At 40.4% G+C, this 18,051-nt stretch overlaps 1 protein-coding gene across 4 annotated transcripts in view; it reads right to left on the bottom strand.

Moving 5' to 3' along the window:
- The window catches only part of sema4ab (sema domain, immunoglobulin domain (Ig), transmembrane domain (TM) and short cytoplasmic domain, (semaphorin) 4Ab), a 43,773-nt gene that overhangs the window by 21,041 nt on the left and 4,681 nt on the right, over nt 1–18,051 (bottom strand). For 3 of the 4 annotated variants that reach the window (XM_053446775.1, XM_053446778.1, XM_053446776.1), the window contains exons 4-12: nt 15,170–15,229; nt 14,794–14,892; nt 14,507–14,600; nt 12,994–13,116; nt 5,912–6,039; nt 5,684–5,716; nt 3,161–3,342; nt 2,305–2,449; nt 1,527–1,716 (exon numbers count right to left, since the gene is read on the bottom strand). In XM_053446775.1, coding sequence (XP_053302750.1) covers nt 1,527–1,716; nt 2,305–2,449; nt 3,161–3,342; nt 5,684–5,716; nt 5,912–6,039; nt 12,994–13,116; nt 14,507–14,600; nt 14,794–14,892; nt 15,170–15,229 — 1,054 coding nt within the window. The remainder of the gene's footprint in view (nt 1–1,526; nt 1,717–2,304; nt 2,450–3,160; nt 3,343–5,683; nt 5,717–5,911; nt 6,040–12,993; nt 13,117–14,506; nt 14,601–14,793; nt 14,893–15,169; nt 15,230–18,051) is intronic. The other variant, XM_053446777.1, reaches the window with a different exon arrangement.

Genomic DNA, 18,051 nt, shown 5'->3' with positions numbered 1-18,051 from the left:
GTTGATGGCAGAGAAGAATCAGAGTTGTCTTCTCCAGCCCCAGTAACCGGGTTGGTAAGTGTGCATCTCAAAATATATTTCCCAGCACTGGTTATGTCCGATGTACATCTACGTGCCTATAATACACATGAAATCCAGACCCTAGACAATGGCACAAGCAAGGGCTACTGCTGGCAAGACCACTACAGGTAAAGTGCATGTGTGACCCTGTAATGTTAATGTTATCTCATGTAATCCTAAAGGCCATCTTCCTCTGCCATCAGCCAGGTATAGAGCATTTCCTAAAAATATATTCAGATCCACACCTTCCCCGTTTGAAAACATCCCCAAAACTCTTCACTCGGTAGGGTGTATGATGATCCAGCATCCACTGTGGGCCTCCCCTTTTCCAGACCAATGGTTAAAGTCACGAACAACTGACATGGTAGAGGTCTTGTAGGTGAGAAAAAGAAAGCTTTCATTCTTGGCTGTGTTTTTAAATAAAAGCACTATAGAATTGCTTCCAGCAGAGAACCCAGCTGAAGTTGGTGCTGTTGCTGTTGAGCAGACTTAAGGTGGGTGGGAGCTTTCATGTGGCCAACAGAGAACTGATGTTTTTTTTCTTCTGATGATTGGCTGGGAGGTGGTTGTAAGGCCTTTCGACTGGGACTGACAACTGTCTGGGGACGTTTGGGAGCAGTAACATACTTCTTATACATACTGCTATTGTCGTCCTTCAGCAGCCACCTGCTGTGACTATTTCTATTGAATACTAGTCCCTTGAGTCTGGGGTACCATTTTTTATGTAATGGTTAATAGCTGTTAATCCCCGGTGCCAGTCAGAGTTAGTCAAAAATATAATTTAAATTAGGTGCCAAAAACCATTCAAAGGAGATGGTTCTATGACCAACGCCTTAACCCTCCGCACACACCAAATATAGCAGCAAGTAAACAAAAAGCTAGAATAACTGCAACAAAAAACAGTATTCCGACAGTGTATAATACAGAAGGGAGATGTCTGAAAATTCACAATTAAAAAAAACAATTCATAGTACTGCTTCAATCTATGGCGGTAACAGGGTACATGTGCATGTCACTCTCAGACACAAAAGATTCAGAGTGACAGGTACACAGACTAAAGAGTGAAATAAAAGTTATTGTGTGTGTGAGAGAGAACTCCATTGTATTACACAGCTGCACTGAAACTATGAGGGATGACTGTCTGCATTGACAGAAAAAACATTATGGACCGTTGGGCTAGCACATCGGAAATAGCTCGACACAAACCAAGTTAGAGATTTCTTGTGTTATTGTATGAATGTTAAACTTGTTTTGGTTCATTGAGAATTATTGACAGAAAAAATTTGAATATGGTGGGCTGACAAAATCTAGATAATTACTGGAAAACACTCACTCCAGTTTGCGATGCAGCCTAATCAGTCTGGAAATTAACTGCAAGATTAACAGTGCTTGTGTGTGCAGTGCAATGAGTTTGTTTGTTCTGACGTGGCTGGCACCCCACTCAAACCCGCTAAATTCGTACCTACCTGTAAGCAGAAACAGGACAGTGTAGTCTCTGCTGTTGGCAGCCTGGATTCTCTGGACAGTCAGGTGGCTGTACTTATGCTCAGCAGACACCATGGTCAGACTTCTTCCAACTGGCCGAACACTGTCGTCTGTCAGGAAATTTTCTTTGACAAAGCGCAGGGCGTTGTCTGATGCATTGTGCAGTCCACACTACCACACAACAAGGCAATTAGACAGTAGTACAAATGAAACAAGTTTGTTTACAGTTTTATTGTATTAAAATGATTCTTACATGTAGAACTGCATTTATCCAATTCAGCATGCCCTCTGTCTTATTGTCATAGTTTTTCCTATCATGTTCTTTATTATTCAATCTAATTGAGGAGTTCTGTGAACTGTGATAAAACTGTGATAATAACAGACATGTGTTATCATTTAAATTGTTCATCTTCACTTTTTGTCTCAGGTTTGTTTTAATCCGGTCGGTCCTTCTTCATTTTTTGGTAAAGATGTGCTCACAGATCTCAGCTATTCACTTACTGAGTACAATGTCATTGTGTTCAAAAGTTAAAAAAAGGCCCTATATGAAATAAACCTTATAACTTGAATCTTTGGCACTTTAAAACTATATGAAACTGAAACAAATTAGGTGAGTTCGGCTCGTAATGGCCAATACATCTGCCTGCATGGCTTATAGTTTTACAAACTCTTAGAGAGACTCTTGTTTTTTCCATTCAAGGACTATGTGAGCGGTCTTGTTCCTGTCCCTTCCCATATAAATGAGGAGTGACCATTTACCTCTCCTGGATTTGCGACCTTCTCTTGAACACGTGTGCTCCACTGTAACGTGTCTCGGTTCAGGACTTTGTAGTTACCAGAGAAAACTGATTTGATGTCACTCAGACGGAATGAACACACTGCTGATTGTCCAGAATTGACAGACCTAGGAAAAAAAGATAAACATTAAAGACTCAACGAATGAGAACAACTGACAAAATCCACACCATGTGGATCTCATGTAAAGAAAAATAGGAATGACTAAAATTGGTCTGAGCAGTGCGAAGATTTTATGGTTTCCTGCTGATCGAGGTTTACATAGTGTATCCTTTCTGCTTTTTAAAACTGCCACTCTGCCTTGTCCAAATTTAGTATGTTGTTTTTTCAACAGTTAAAACTGTATATGCATTTTATAATAGTAGGTTTTTATTTTAATGACATCACTCCACTCATCGTTTTATGTGATGAAGTAATTGAACTAATTCTCAGCTAATATATTGAATACAATTTGGGGCCAACGTGGCTGCCCTCAAAGTTCACCCACCTTAGGAAACATATCATTTATCTGCTTTCAGCACAACATATAATGTGCTTTGTAAGGCCACTGTGACCTTTGACCACCAAAATCTAATCAGTTCATCCTTGAGTCCAAGTAAATGTATGTACCAAATCTGAAGAAATTCCCTTACGGGTTTTTGAAATATCGCGTTCACGAGAATGAGACAGACGGACAAACGGAAAAACAAACACAAAATGCCTCCGGCCAATGGCTATCACTGGCACGGAGGCATAATGACCGTGATGCAGTGGGAACACAGGCCACCAGAGCTTTAGGTAAAGGAGACAAATTCATGTCATGGCCTTTAAGCTTACTAACCACTGTGAGGTGAAGATGCCATAAAACAGAGTGTCATCTGCAGAAGCTCCCTTTGCTGGTGGGAGGGTGTCAATATCCTGGATCACATTGTAGGGTAGCTCATTGTCAGCCTGGCACAACAGCTGAGCCTTTGCAAATGTTGTCCAGCGTCGCTGCAGGGTCCTCTGGCCGCCGATGTCACTCTGACAAAGAGGGGCAGAAGGCATCAAGCACAATGCAGCACTGTTACATGCTGGTAAGAACCCACAGTGTTTCATCTAACCCATTGAAGATGCAGCACCTCAACCCCCAGAGGAGTGAACAACAACAAAACACATAGAGAATATTCCAGCCTTCAGCATGTAATGTTACACTGTCAGGTGTTCTAACAGCTCAGAGGTCTGCAAAGACTGGAGTCAGCTGCTTGACTAAGTACTACTGAAAATATAATTTTCTGAAATGATTGATAAATGTGGCTAAATACAGTGGGTAAGGCAATAAATTACCATTCAAAAAGAGACTGACCCAAGGTAGCAGCCAAGACAACAATGGAGAGACCTGAAGACATCAGCTCACAGACACTTCGAATCCCATCTGACGGAGCTTCAGAGAATAAACTGCTTTAACAGCTAACAAAGGGCCTTAAGCATAGCGCTGAATTAAGGGTACGAGTATTGTTTTACCTGAGAGATTTCCTAAAATGTCAAAAAACATGTCTTCATTGAGCCATTATGGGTTGTTGAGTTTAAACTGATTGCAAAATCAAACAAGCGTGTAAAATGGGAAGGTCTCTGAAGCCATAACAATATTTTCCACCACTCCACAGCAAACTAATGCATGATGTACAGTGGATATAAAAAGTCTACACACCCCTGTTAAAATGCAAGGTTCTTGTGATGTAAACAAATGAGACAAAGATAAATCCTGTCTGAACTTTTTCCACCTTTAATGTGACCTTTAACGTGAACAATTCAGTTTTAAAAACAAACTGGAATCTTTTAAAGGGAGAAATAAAAATAAAACACGAAAATAATGTGGTTGCATAAGTGTGCACACCCTCTTATAACTTGGATGTGGCTATATTCAAAGTAAACCAATCACATTCAAACTCATGTTAAATAGTAGTCAGTCTGTCTGATTAATCCAAAATAAAGTTCAGCTGTTCTAGTAGGATTTTCCTGACACTCTCTAAGTTGCAACTTACAGCAAGAGCCATGGTTCGCAGAGAGCTTCCAAAGCATCAGTGGGATCTCATTGTTGAAAGGTATCGGTCAGGAGAAGGGTAAAAAATATTTTCCAAGGTATTAGATATACCACGGAACACAGAGAAGACAGCCATGATCAAGTGGAGAAAATATGGCACAACAGTGACATTACCAAGAACTGGACGTCCCTCTAAAATTGATGAAAAGACAAGAAGAAAACTGGTCAGGGAGGCTTCCAAGAGGCCGACAGTAACATTAAAGGAGCTGCAGGAATTTCTGGCAAGGACTGGCTGTGTACTACATGTGACAACAATGTTCCGTATTCTTCGTATGTTTGGGCTATGGGGTAGGGTGGCAAGACAGAAGCCTTTTCTTACCAAGAAAAACATGTCAGCCCGGCTAAATTTTGCAAAACATACATGAAGTCTCCAAAAAGCATTTGGGGAAATGTGTTATGGTCTGATGAAACCAAGGTTGAACTTTTTGGTGATAATTCCAAAAGGTATGTTTGGCGCAAAAACAACCTGCAAATCACCCAAAGAACACCATACCCACAGTGAAGCATGGTGGTGGCAGCATCATGCTTTGGGGATGTTTTACTTCTGCTGGAACAGGGGCCTTAGTCAAGGTGGAGGGAATTATGAACAGTTAAAAAATACCCGTCACTTTTGGCACAAAACCTTCAGGCTTCTGTTAGAAAGCTAAAGATGAAGAGGAGTTTCACCTATCAGCATGACAAAAACCCAAACATACATCCAAATCAACAAAAGCATGGCTTCACCAGAAGAAGATTCATGTTTTGGAATGGCCCAGCAAAAGCCCAGATTCCAATTGAACATCTGTGGGGTGATCTGAAGAGGGCTGTGCACAGGAGATGCCCTCGCAATCTGACAGATTTGGAGCCCTTTTGCAAATAAGAATGGGCAAATATTGCCGTCAAAATGTTCCATGCTATTAGTCTCTTACCCCAAAAGACTGAGTGCTGTAATAAAATCAAAAGGTGCTTCAACAAAGTATTAGGGGTTAAGGGTGTGCACACTTATGCAACCCGGCTATAGTAAGTTTTTTATTTATCCTCCTAAAAGATTTCAATTTGTTTTTCAACTGAATTATTCACGTTATAGGTCACATAAAATGTGGGAAAAGTTTGACAGGATATATCTTTGTCTCATGTGTTTACATCACAAAAACCTTGAAATTTAACAGGTGTGTGTGTACTTTTGATATCCACTGTATATATAAACTCAGTGACACTTTATGAAGCTCATATGGTCGGTTTCTTATTAACTTACATCTTCTGTAAATTTGATGTACAGTAGAACTTTTATTGGAACATTACCAGATATTGAGATGTCTTTCCAATATTTTCTCCCTGGGATTAACATACAGTACACAAATAAGATTAATAATAACATTTCTGAATGTAATGCAGTCCTGTACAACACCACCATTGACTATGACTTCAATACCATACGACAGATTTGAATTAATACCTCTATGACAATGACAAATAACTAATCTCCTTGTATGAGTGGCTGTTGCATCAAGTTTGTTGTTTTGCACTTACCATGCAGATCTGAGAAACACGAGAGACAATAAATTTGTTGATGAAGTCATACTCTCTGCCCACTTCACTGAAGAAGAAGTAGATCTTCTCCTCATCAGGAATGAAACTGGAGCTGATGAAGGTTGGATCTAAAGCAAGCAGATGGCAAAGTATTCAGAAATATAATTTGTGGAAATATGTCATCATCATTAACGCCAATAATTTTTTACATTAAAACAAAATTATATAATACAGCATATTACCATGTTTGTATGTCCTCTTTCAACTCAGTTAGGGATTGAAAATATATCAGAGTGTCAAATCTAATCATCAGTGCAATAACCATCATCTTGACTTAGATTCTTGCAGTCAAATATATTTTAGGTGAGTCAGTGTCTCTTAGTGAAGATGCCTGCCATGAGTACAGGCATCTGCAGACCCAGATTCAGGGTGAGTTTGAGCGAGATGGAGCCAGCAGCCCTTTAAGGCTCTGAAATAACATTATCTTCTGTCTTCTGCTTAGAAGAACAGCTTAAAATCATTTTTATGTAGCTAGCATACATTTGCTCACAAGGATAACGTTAGCATTCAATCACTTCCTTGCCATCATCACAGTTTAATACTCTTACCACAAAACTACAATGGGAGAGATATTAAAATCCTGAAATACTGATACAGCTCTGGGACACACTTATTTAGGCCTAGACTTAAAAATGCTCTAGAATTAATCTTCTAATCTAATGCTTAATCAAGTGCTTGAAACTAACTTTTGTGTTGCAATTAACTGTGTGAACATTACACAGAAATAAATTCTAGTTAGAATAACGTGACGTTGTAACTTAACCAGAATATTTACAACATATACATGATCCCCCTTCCAATTCAAGAGAGTGAGTCTTCTTGCTAAGAGGGCTGAGTAGGCCATACTGTTTAATTGTTCTTTTGTCAGGGTAAGATCCTCTGATGTTACACCAAAAAGTCCAAGAAAAGGGCATGGTTCAGTTGTCAGAGATGCAATCTCAGAGTAAATCTTATATAGAGAACCAGAAGGTAGTTGGGCTGGGTCATAATGAAAATGTGTGGTAAAGGCTGGCAGGTGCCTGCTTATGTCTATCACAGGTAGGGTCAGCCTTAACCTGTGCACAATCTTACACTGAATAGGAGAATCCCTTGCAAAAATTGATGAGGAGAAAGTACTTTTAAGTATCTTAGCCCATTGATCATCTGATATTTTAGTCTCCGAATCATTAGGGTGGTGAATCTTCCATATTAAATATAGTTGTATATAGCCTGGATACTATTTCCTTTACCTCTGGTATGGCTTCTAAGATTAAGTAAAGTTGAGCTTTTAGTAACAGGGACGGAAATTGGGGAAACTGACGTTGTATAAAGTTCCTAATTTGAAAAGATTATGTGTTGGTTAAGCAAACTCATTCTTGATTTGGTCATATGACATAAAATGCCGTCTTTATACATTATATTACATGTCATTTAGCTGACGCTTTTGTCCAAAGCGACTTACATTTTTAGTACACTCGACATTTATGAGGGGCCACTTAGGGGTTCAGTATCTTGCCAAGGACACTTCGGCATGCAGATGGGGAAGACTGGGGTTTCAAACGGCAACCTTCATGTTGGAGAACGCCCGCTCTTATGAGAATTGAGGGAGGAGGCTCATCTTAATGGTATTTAATCGTCCAGCTAATGACAAAGACATATAGAAAAGTACGGTGGCCCTGAGAGATCGACGAACAGCAACTTATGAAAACTCATGCAAGTTAACAAAACACAAGCAAAGTAAGAAAACAACTTCATCAATTTCACAACACAACACATTACAGAAACGCGCAGCAAATAGACAAACGCGCTGCAAATAGAGAAACGCGCAGCAAATAGACAAACGCGCTACAAGTAGAGGAGAGAACACAACGGAAGTGTTTCCAGAGGACAGCTAAAAGTGATGGACACTGCTGCCACAGGAGACACAAAAACGTCCAATACACCATACAAATTTGGTTCCGAATGCGGCTCTTCAGCCGCTCTGCAGTGGCTGTAAAGTACAATGTTGTGCATATGTTTCGCGAACGCTGAACTTAACGAATCAGTTTTCATATTATTAACGTGAACATAACGATGAACGTGAGTGAACGTCACGTTAATTTTTGTAATCATCATCGTATCAGGTCATCATGAAATACCAGGAGCGGGCGAGTGTTTGTGTGGGTGTGTGTGTGTGTAGCGAGTGCTCCGCAGTGCTGCCAACTCCTAAGTAAGGAAAGTAGCTATTGGCTGTCCTAAAAGTCGCTAGATGTCGCTAAATGATCACCTAATTTGCATAATGATAATGGTCGCTGTAGGACGTACAGAAAGTGAGAAAAAAACACCCTAAATATGTTTAGAACTACAAATAAGCTTTCTTCTACATAAGCGTATTACATTCACTTCACAAAAAATAATTCTGTTTTTCTGAGATAATTATCTCGAAAATTCCGAGATAAATGCCCCAAAAAATAAAAAGTCAATGCAATACGCTTCCTTATTCTTCTGTTGATTTTTTTTTTTTTTTATCTTGCCATTGAAATAGGCCATCACTTCTCAAAATAACTAAATGACTTTAATTTATCTAGACCCACATACATAAATCAATTTTTCAAACTGAATCAAAAGGCTGTTATGTCGGGTGGAACTGCTAGCTCTACATCCAACCCTCCTCCTTTATCCGGGCTTGGGACCGGCAAAATGATCCAAAAGAGACACTCTGACAGAGCAACTTTTTTTTTTTCTTCTGGTGGCGGACCCTGTGTCGCGTTGGCATTGGGCACGGGCGGTGGACCAGGACCGCAGTGATGGCTTGTGATGGGTCCTGGTGGGCGGCGGCGGTGGACGGTGACTGAGGACTGGAGTGGCGTCTGGTCTGGATGGTGGATCGTGGTCTGGATGGTTGCTGACCATGGACTGTGATTGCAGCGGGACTGCTTGGCATGTCATGTTGGGGTTGTCCTTCGGGATGTCTACCCTCATCAAATGCTGCTAGAGACTTTGATTATTGATGATGTTCTCCTACACGTGGCATCTATTGCACTTCTGTCCGTCCTGGGAGAGGGATCCCTCACATGTGGCTCTCTCTGAGGTTTCTACGTATTTTTACCCTGTTAAAAAGGGTTTTTAGTAGTTTTTCCTTACTCTTGCTGAGGGTTAAGGACAGAGGATGTCACACCCTGTTAAAGCCCTATTAGATGAATTGTAATTTGTGAAGAGGGGAGAGCGTGGCCTAGGGGATAGAGCGGGTGCTCTGCAACAAGGAGGTTGCCGGTTCGAATCCCACTCTATCCCGTCTGCATGCCTAAGTGTCCTTGGCAAGATACTGAATCCCTAAATGGCCCCTTATAAATGCTGAGTGTTCTAAAAAAAAGTCGCTTTGGATAAAAGCGTCAGCTAAATGACATGTAATGTAATGTGAATATGGGCTGTACAAATAAAATTTTATTGATTAAGTTTGGTTTAGTATTCAGTTTTTATTTGGTCAGTTTCACCATGTTCCACTCGAGAGGTGTGGAAATGTCTTGATTCTTAGCTGTATCATGATGTGGACTCTGCATCGATGAAGAGACTGATTTCAATGACTCATGTTTTCCAGTGACAGTGAAGATACATTGACACTTACATCGCGGTCTGTAAGCCAGGGCAGGATCAGCGGTGGCTTTGCGCATGCGCGATTCATTTGCAGTCTTGAGGACGCGGAGCGTGGGTCTCCTCTCTGCACTGAAGGCCGATTTATAGTCGGGTTGTACACACGCATGCATGCACGCAAGACACACAACAGGCCCCTCCCATGCCCTCTTGCGGCTTGCGTGCGTCCGCCAATTTTTCTAACTATACGACAAAGCGACGCGAGCCTCACGCAGCCCGCAAGGCTTGTGATTGGTCTGCTTACTACATCCCGTCCGGAGTCTAGTTTACGGTTTCATGCCCCATAATATGCGGAAATCACGGAAGATTTAGAAGAACGAATTAAGGCTGAATTATAGTGGAATTATAGTATAATGAGGGTTTGGAAAGTCGCCAGATTTAGCGACAAAGTTGGCAACACTGGCGTTCCGGTCCCGGGCATTGACTGTATATAGGTCCCGGGGCTCCGACCCCGCCCATTCGCTCTTTTGATAGTAAATGTTTCCTACCCCTGCACACTATGGACAATACATTGCCTCACAAACAGGGGCTTACTTGTTAGCGCTGTTTATTCAGTTTAACAGGAGAAGACGGCATGTCTCTAGATCGAATCATCTTCCGTGCTCAGAACTCAAGGCCAATGTATGCTTCTCCGAGTCCGTTACGGACGGACGGACACTTTTTGATTTATAGTTCTACGTTGCGGAAAACAATTGGGCGCCAGAACAGTAGGTGGCGCAACGGAAGACGAATTTAGAGAAGCCTACCTCATGAGTTCCCAGAAGAAGTCCACGTTCATTATTTACTTGCTCCCGGCTTTTCACACACACAGTCTACGATGGCAACTCAATAAAGGCGGAGAGGCGGTGGTCTAGGGTCTCTGGTTCGTCTCCACGGAGAGACAACAAAAGACGAACCTGAATTGATCTGTCCAAAAAAAGAGTCTCCCTACCCTTTCTAGTGCCCCTGAGCAAGGCACCTTACTCCCCCAACATCTGCTCCCGAGTGCCGTACATGGTCGCTCACTGCTCTGTGTGTCCTGCACCAGATGGGTCAAAAGCAGAAGTTAAATTTCCCTACCTGCATGAGTGTGCCTTTGCATGTCTGTGCATGTGTTTGGGACTAATAAATGCACCTTAACCTTAATCTTAATCTTAAAAATAAAGTGACACCCAGCGGGTCGTCATGCTTATGTTATCGTTTCTTAGCGCAGCGGTTCCCCGGTCTTGTTTCCGAACTGCGTTGCTAATTCAACAGCTTGAAGCTACACGGAGGCAGCTAGCTTCCCCCCCAGCTTCCACACACACAGTCAGCAGGGACTCCCGATACTAACTACAACCAAGTATTTTCTTCTAACCTGTCGGTGTTTGAGAAACAGTCTCATGATAGCTGTGGAATTAAAGTTGTGACAGCATGTTTTTTCACAGTTACCACCGTTCTCCAACATGAAGGTTGCCGGTTGAAACCCCACTCTTCCCCATCTGCATGCTGAAGTGTCCTTGGCAAGATACTGAACCCCTAAGTGGCCCCTCATAAATGTCGAGTGTACTAAAAATGTAAGTCGCTTTGGACAAAAGCGTCAGCTAAATGACATGTAATGTATAAAGACGGCATTTTATGTCATATGACCAAATCAAGAATGATAACCAACACATAATCTTTTCAAATTAGGAACTTTATACAACGTCAGTTTCCCCAATTTCCGTCCCTGTTACTAAAAGCTCAACTTTACTTAATCTTAGAAGCCATACCAGAGGTAAAGGAAATAGTATCCAGGCTATATACAACTATATTTAATATGGAAGATTCACCACCCTAATGATTCGGAGACTAAAATATCAGATGATCAATGGGCTAAGACACTTAAAAGTACTTTCTCCTCATCTATTTTTGCAAGGGATTCTCCTATTCAGTGTAAGATTGTGCACAGGTTAAGGCTGACCCTACCTGTGATAGACATAAGCAGGCACCTGCCAGCCTTTACCACACATTTTCATTATGACCCAGCCCAACTACCTTCTGGTTCTCTATATAAGATTTACTCTGAGATTGCATCTCTGACAACTGAACCATGCCCTTTTCTTGGACTTTTTGGTGTAACATCAGAGGATCTTACCCTGACAAAAGAACAATTAAACAGTATGGCCTACTCAGCCCTCTTAGCAAGAAGACTCACTCTCTTGAATTGGAAGGGGGATCACCCCCCCCCCTTCTTTGACAGACGGATTTGTGAGGTCATGCACCTTCTTAAACTGGAAAAAATAAGATAAATGCTGCAGGCATCTACTGCGAAGTTTAGTGTAGTGTGGCAGCCTTCTATTTCTTATGTGGGTTGTTTGACTCAATCCTTGATTCATCACTGTCGATCCCAGAACTCTCTAGACTTACTGGCTGTCGTCGTGCCCCAGATCAGCTGTGTGTCTGTTGGCTGTTTTTCACACATGCTGCTTGTCCGCTACTGGTGGCAGAGCTGCTGGTTTATCTCCTGCGTTTCCTTCGAAAAAATTTTGTACTAAACTAAATGTCAGGACTCTACGGTATGAAGATGCGCATCATCCGATCTGTTGATAACAATCAACTCGCTGGAGGAAAATTCCACTGACCAGTGTCTAAGGTTCTGGAAACCCCCTGACTAGGTGTCTCACTGCTGTGACCTTGGCAAACAGGGAGTTTGCTACACTATCTGTAGGCAATAATAAAAGCACTCCAGTGTTTCTGTTGATGAAATCCATTCCATTGGTTAGTAAGGTCTTTTTATTTTGAAATATTTGCAGGAGCAGAAGATGCACAGCTTCATACTGTATGGCCATATTCAAGTCAAAGCCTATATGTAAAAACATTGTGCTGCAGTAGCAGCTCCTCTGCAGAACATATTGTTGAACTGAGAAGCTACATATTGTGCATTGAACAGATGCTATAAATATTAATGGATATTAATGTGAAAATTGTGCATTGAATAGATAAAGTTGCACAACCGCCTTTCTTTGTGTATATTTATGCTCATACATCCAGACTTTAACAGACATTGCTAAAAATAATAAATATGACCCTTCTAAGTGGGTTTTTCAGAAGATATCAGGGTGGTAGATCTCGGCTTACGTTTGGAATTAAAAAGAGATCTTGGGCTCGAAAAGGTTGGTGAACACTGATTTAGAGTATCTGTGTTATCTTTGTTAGGTCTGTATGTCGCTTGAAAACTCAATAAAAACATACCTTGACCAAAATGGAAGTTTTATCAATCCATAGTCACCACATTGTCTCTTTAGTTTTATAAAGTCTCAACCTTACTATGTTAAGTGCCTTGATATAATGTATGTCATGATTTGGCACTATACAAAAACAAATATAATTGAATCGTGTTCATCTGTTCTTGTAGTAAGCTACTCCGCTTATGTTGAAAACTGCTATATTAATCTTAGAGACACCAGACTCACCCTCCAGCCATCCTAATGTGTCATCCAACTTCAGGTCAACACGCCTGCCCTCACTGAGATGCCGGGAGATAACTGGTCGGTTCCCCCTATAGTCTGCCACTGTCCCAGTATACAGCTCTCCATCTGAGAAACAGACCAACACATAGAAAATAGAACAATTGATGGTTTCTTGCATGAAAACATAAATATTCCAGGGACTGGGACAGGACAGGGCCCAGCCTGACCTTTTCTCAAAAGGGGGGGGGTGTTTCAAATCTATCAATCTTCTCTCCCCTCTTTTCTACTCATCTCTCTTCTCCTCCCCATTTTTCCCTGCTCACCCCAACCAGTCAAGGCAGATGGCCATCTACATTGAGTCTGTTTCTGCCAGAGGTTTCTTCCAGTTAATGAGGGAGTTTTTCCTCTCCACTCCAAGTGCTGCTGTGGGAACGGTTGGCTTTCTCTATAAAAATTGTTTAGGTCTTGACCTTCAATGTAAACTGCCTTGAGATAATGTATAGTATTATTTGGCGCTATACAAATAAAATTGAATTGAATCTCCATACAGAAATCACTCCAACTGAACAAATTTCATTTTTACCTGAAAACAATAAAAAATTTGCATTTTTTCAACTGTTGTAGGGAAATTAATCCCATTTTTCAGATCAAGATGAACTGTAGTCAAAATGCATTCTATTGATCATGCCTTGGCTTTGTACCTGGAGCCCAATACACACATTTTGTGAGCATATATTGAATCAAGGTAAAGTGGCAAGTATACTGTATGTTCACTTCAATGTCAGTGAATCTATACATCCCTTTTCTAAATCATGTTGATGTTGCTGCTGATGTGAGATTTGCACCCATCCTAATAAAGCTTCTCTCTAGTATCTATAGTGTGTGACTGTCTGTGCATCAAACCTTTGTTGTTTTATATCTTTTACAATTGAAGGTTTTTATGGAACAGTTCTATCGTGCGATCTAAAATAACACTGTCGGTTTAATGTTTATAATAAAATGGATCTATAACCTAAGTTTAATTCATCAGCTCACGTCTGCATCACCACTTTCCAAAAATGTTTGTACGCATGCTAGTTAGCATACAAGTATGCACATTCTCCCACCAAAGTTTGAATTTATGGATGCTAACTTTGGCATGAGAGGTGGCGTGCGCATCTTTCATACCCACTTTTGTGTGTATCCAACGGTTAAGAATAAGGCCCCTAGTCATCATAATTGTGAAGCTCGATGAAAAATGTTGTAATGATTTTCAGAGAGTGACATACCGATCATCATATCCTCCTGCATTATATGCAAGCGGGATAACTATTTCTTAGTCTAATCCAACTAGAAATCAGTAAAGGCATAAATAGAATGTGTGTGTGAATGGGTGAATAGCAAAACTGTATTGTGAAGTGCTTTGAGTGGTCATCAAGACAAGAAAAGAGGCACATCGATACAACTCCGAACAGACTTCATCTCTAGTAAACTAGCCTCAGCTTACATTGTATTCCAGCAGCTGTGATTGCCTTACCTACGATGATAGCAGTGTTGCGTTGGTAGGGGTCATAGGGACAACGACCTCTTCCTTCATCAGGGTTGATACTCATCGATAACGTCTCTGAGTCCTGAAAAGAAAAAGGACAAAGTCAAGCTGATAAACAGAAGAATCAATCAATCAATTCACACAACTTTTAATTAACTAATTTAAACTACATGTTCAGTGTAAACTATTAAAATGCATCAACATTACCCATCTGCAACAATGTTGAACAAATCAATCAGCTCGAATGACTTAAAATGTTTGAGCAACAAACTTACAACATAGGTGCAGCGTGGGCTGAAGGCAAATGTTCCACAGGCATAGATATGGGAGGCGTTTAAGTACTGCAGTACACGGATGAAATTAGGACAATCAGCCTAGAACAAGCACATAAAGAACAACAAGTTAGATGTTTCCCCAACAGCAAGCAGTGTGTGCCTAATGCAGGACTTTAATCCAAATGTTTACAGAACAGACAGGAATCTATTATCATAGTATGCTTCACCTACTATGAATTCAAAGTGGTTGAATAATATATAATAAGTGTTTACAGTGTCATCACTATGCTTGAACAATTTGACTTGTCTGGTTTAGTTGGAGTCCCTTGTTTTGAACTTTGAAGTATTTGTGCATCTGTGCAAATCAGCTACTTGCCATTTTCTTGCCTTTCATGGAACATTGCTCAACATCTTTGTCTGAAGGGCTCCAGTCCCGCTGAAAGAAGAGAAGAGTTACACTCAACAGAGATTCATTAACCACAAGCTAGATCTGAACCATGAAAAATAGGGATTGTAAAGATGCAAACACATCTTTACATCCCTATTACAAAGCTAGAATTCCTGCAAAGTGGTGGAGGAGAAGATCTGGGTAAATGTTCAGAATTCTGTGCAATAATATTTTTACACTGATGAGACATACAAAAACCTTTTACAAATTTGATCAGAACGTGTTTGTGCATCAGTTGTATTTGTTTTGTAGCAGGAAATACTGGGAGAAATACGGTTCTCACACAGTCACTGTTTCAGACACTGACCATGTACTTCATATTAAGACCACTCACATCTCATATCACACATAAGGCACAGTAGAGTCACAGCCAGGAACTGTGCCTTCGCTGTTAATTGAATAGAGAATCAATCGTGATTTAAACCTTGATATCAAATGGCATCATAATATAGAGGTCGAGACGAGTCGAGCTGACACATATCCAATCATCATTTGACTGATACCTCCGCTAAGGTGTGTTTGTTTGTCAGCAGGATTAAACAAAACTACTGAACAGATCCAAAGAAAACTTGGTGGAAGAAAATGACTAGGCCAAAGATCTACAACTCTTCGCTAGAAAGATTGTTTTCAACAATCTTTCTAGCGAAGAGTTGTAGATCTTGATAAAAAAAAAATGACATATTCGGGGGGCTGATATCCGTTTGGTGTGGCATGATTGAATTTAAAGGGCACTGTTGAGCCTAAGCAGATGTATGCACTCTAGTGAGTGCAGTTCTAATTAATTAAAAATATGCCCAACTATCTTTTCAATGCTTGATATATAGTTTGTGCTTTAGAATACAAATGTGCATCATAGGTTCTTATGGCTAAGGTGCCCACCAGTATTTCCCCATCGTCGACATGTCCCCCATCTCAGGTCTCCTTTTGAACTCCAGAAAAAAATCATCTTAGGAAGTATTGTTAGATGCTGGAGCCACTCAACTGTCTCACTAACACAAGTTAATTTATTTTGTTTAAGATGCTTTCACTCAGCACTAAACAATTCACACAAATTGAAACAAAACTGACTGTGCTTCCATACTAACTGTCACTTCAGCTGCTTACAGTACACACACATCAACTGTCTCCACCACTTCCACTTCAAACCTTTTGTTATCAAGTCCACTGGCGACAAACTCTTTTTCAAAGATGCCCTGAATACAATACAGAGACATTATAAGAAACAATAGTCTGCAGATTTAACAATATTAAGTATATCAAAAAAGAAAAGAAGTAACCCTTAATTGAAACACAAACATTTACACAGCTGAGAGATTTAATGAGAAGTGGGATTGTTTTGTTTATTCCACTTGGATATTACTTTCTAGCATGACAATTAAAAAGCCAGGTTACCTGACTCTGTGCTAAGACTTTGATTCACAATAATCACGTCATCTTGGAATTTACTGCAGTGTGAAGTTGAGCTGTATTTATTAAACTGCCAGCATGTGATACAGAATGCAATTTTGAGACCTACAGCCATCCCCAGTTATAAGTTAAAGGACACAATGTTAAACTGCATTTCTGTTGTAATGTAATGCTATATTAGAAGTGTCACAACTTTGACATGAAAACCACAGTTTGTAGCCTATGCTACAGGCGATAATAGAATGAGTTTTGTGACCATCACAGCACATTGATGATGAATGGGACACTGACAGCCCTCCACTACATTAGGACTTGTCAATTTTCTTCAAAGAGTGAGACAACTTTGATTTCTTACACTTTGCTCTGTTAGTATTCATGGCTTAGACTTTGATCAAATCCAGAAAACTAAAGCTGTGATGCAGGTGTGTGGTAGAAATGTGACATTAATTAAAGCCAACATTGTCTAGTTGTATTTTAGCAGATCTAAGCGAACCTTTTCAAAGGGACTTCACAACAATAGGTGTCAGTGAGAAAAAAGGGCCCAGCGTTGTATGAGCCTGTATTTTAAAGTAGGTGGAAGTGTTATCTGTCCAAGGTCAACCAATGTGAATATTTTTGCAATTTCCTCTTCAATAAACATTGTGAGGTAAGAGCTCCACAAGTGTTTTTAAATATGTGAGTTGCAAACCTCCTTTAATATAGGCATCTATAGATTAAATAGATAGAAAGAATCCGGTGGGAGTGAAAAGCAGGAGTTCCCGTGCTAGATTCACTGTGAGCGAAGGGAATGGCTGAATGGCTAACAAGTGACATACGAAAGAAAGAAAAAAAATACATACATATATATATATATATATATATACACACATCTCATATTCCCGATGAACAAGTGGAGCCACTCATGTAGAAGAAACAGACCGAGATGTCAAGAGAGGTTGTGGTGACACCGACGACGGTGTCAATGTGCTGCAAACAAAATCATGTGATCTCCGCAGCGAGATTAATACATAACTTCCTGCCTCTGCCTTCTGTACCAAGCTGCATCACCTCTTTGCTGAATAATGTCTGTGCAGGGAACCTCCTGCTGCGCTGTGCACATGTGAAAAGCAAACAGCGGGTAAAGTCCAGACCCAATTCTCTGGATGATAAAGGCTATACTGTTAGAGGAAGTTCCTTGTTTTTCCTGTTTTGTAGTGGTTGTGCTGCAGTGACACTAATGAGCACTACTTTGTGACTGTAGAATAAAACGGTTCATATTATCTGCATTATCATCATTGTAAATATATTCCTTCAAAGAAGATATTAGGCAAGAAATCTCACTTTTATGTATCTGGTTGATGCCCTGGTGTTCTGTTAAAGTAGAGAACGGAGAATCCATTGAATTGAGAATTCATGATCTGAGA

The sequence above is a fragment of the Pleuronectes platessa genome, chromosome 18 (assembly GCF_947347685.1).
Source record: "Pleuronectes platessa chromosome 18, fPlePla1.1, whole genome shotgun sequence".
In the NCBI taxonomy this organism is placed as follows: domain Eukaryota; kingdom Metazoa; phylum Chordata; class Actinopteri; order Pleuronectiformes; family Pleuronectidae; genus Pleuronectes; species Pleuronectes platessa.
Note: the sequence above shows the minus strand (reverse complement) of the source record. Positions and strands in the feature narration are given on the sequence as shown.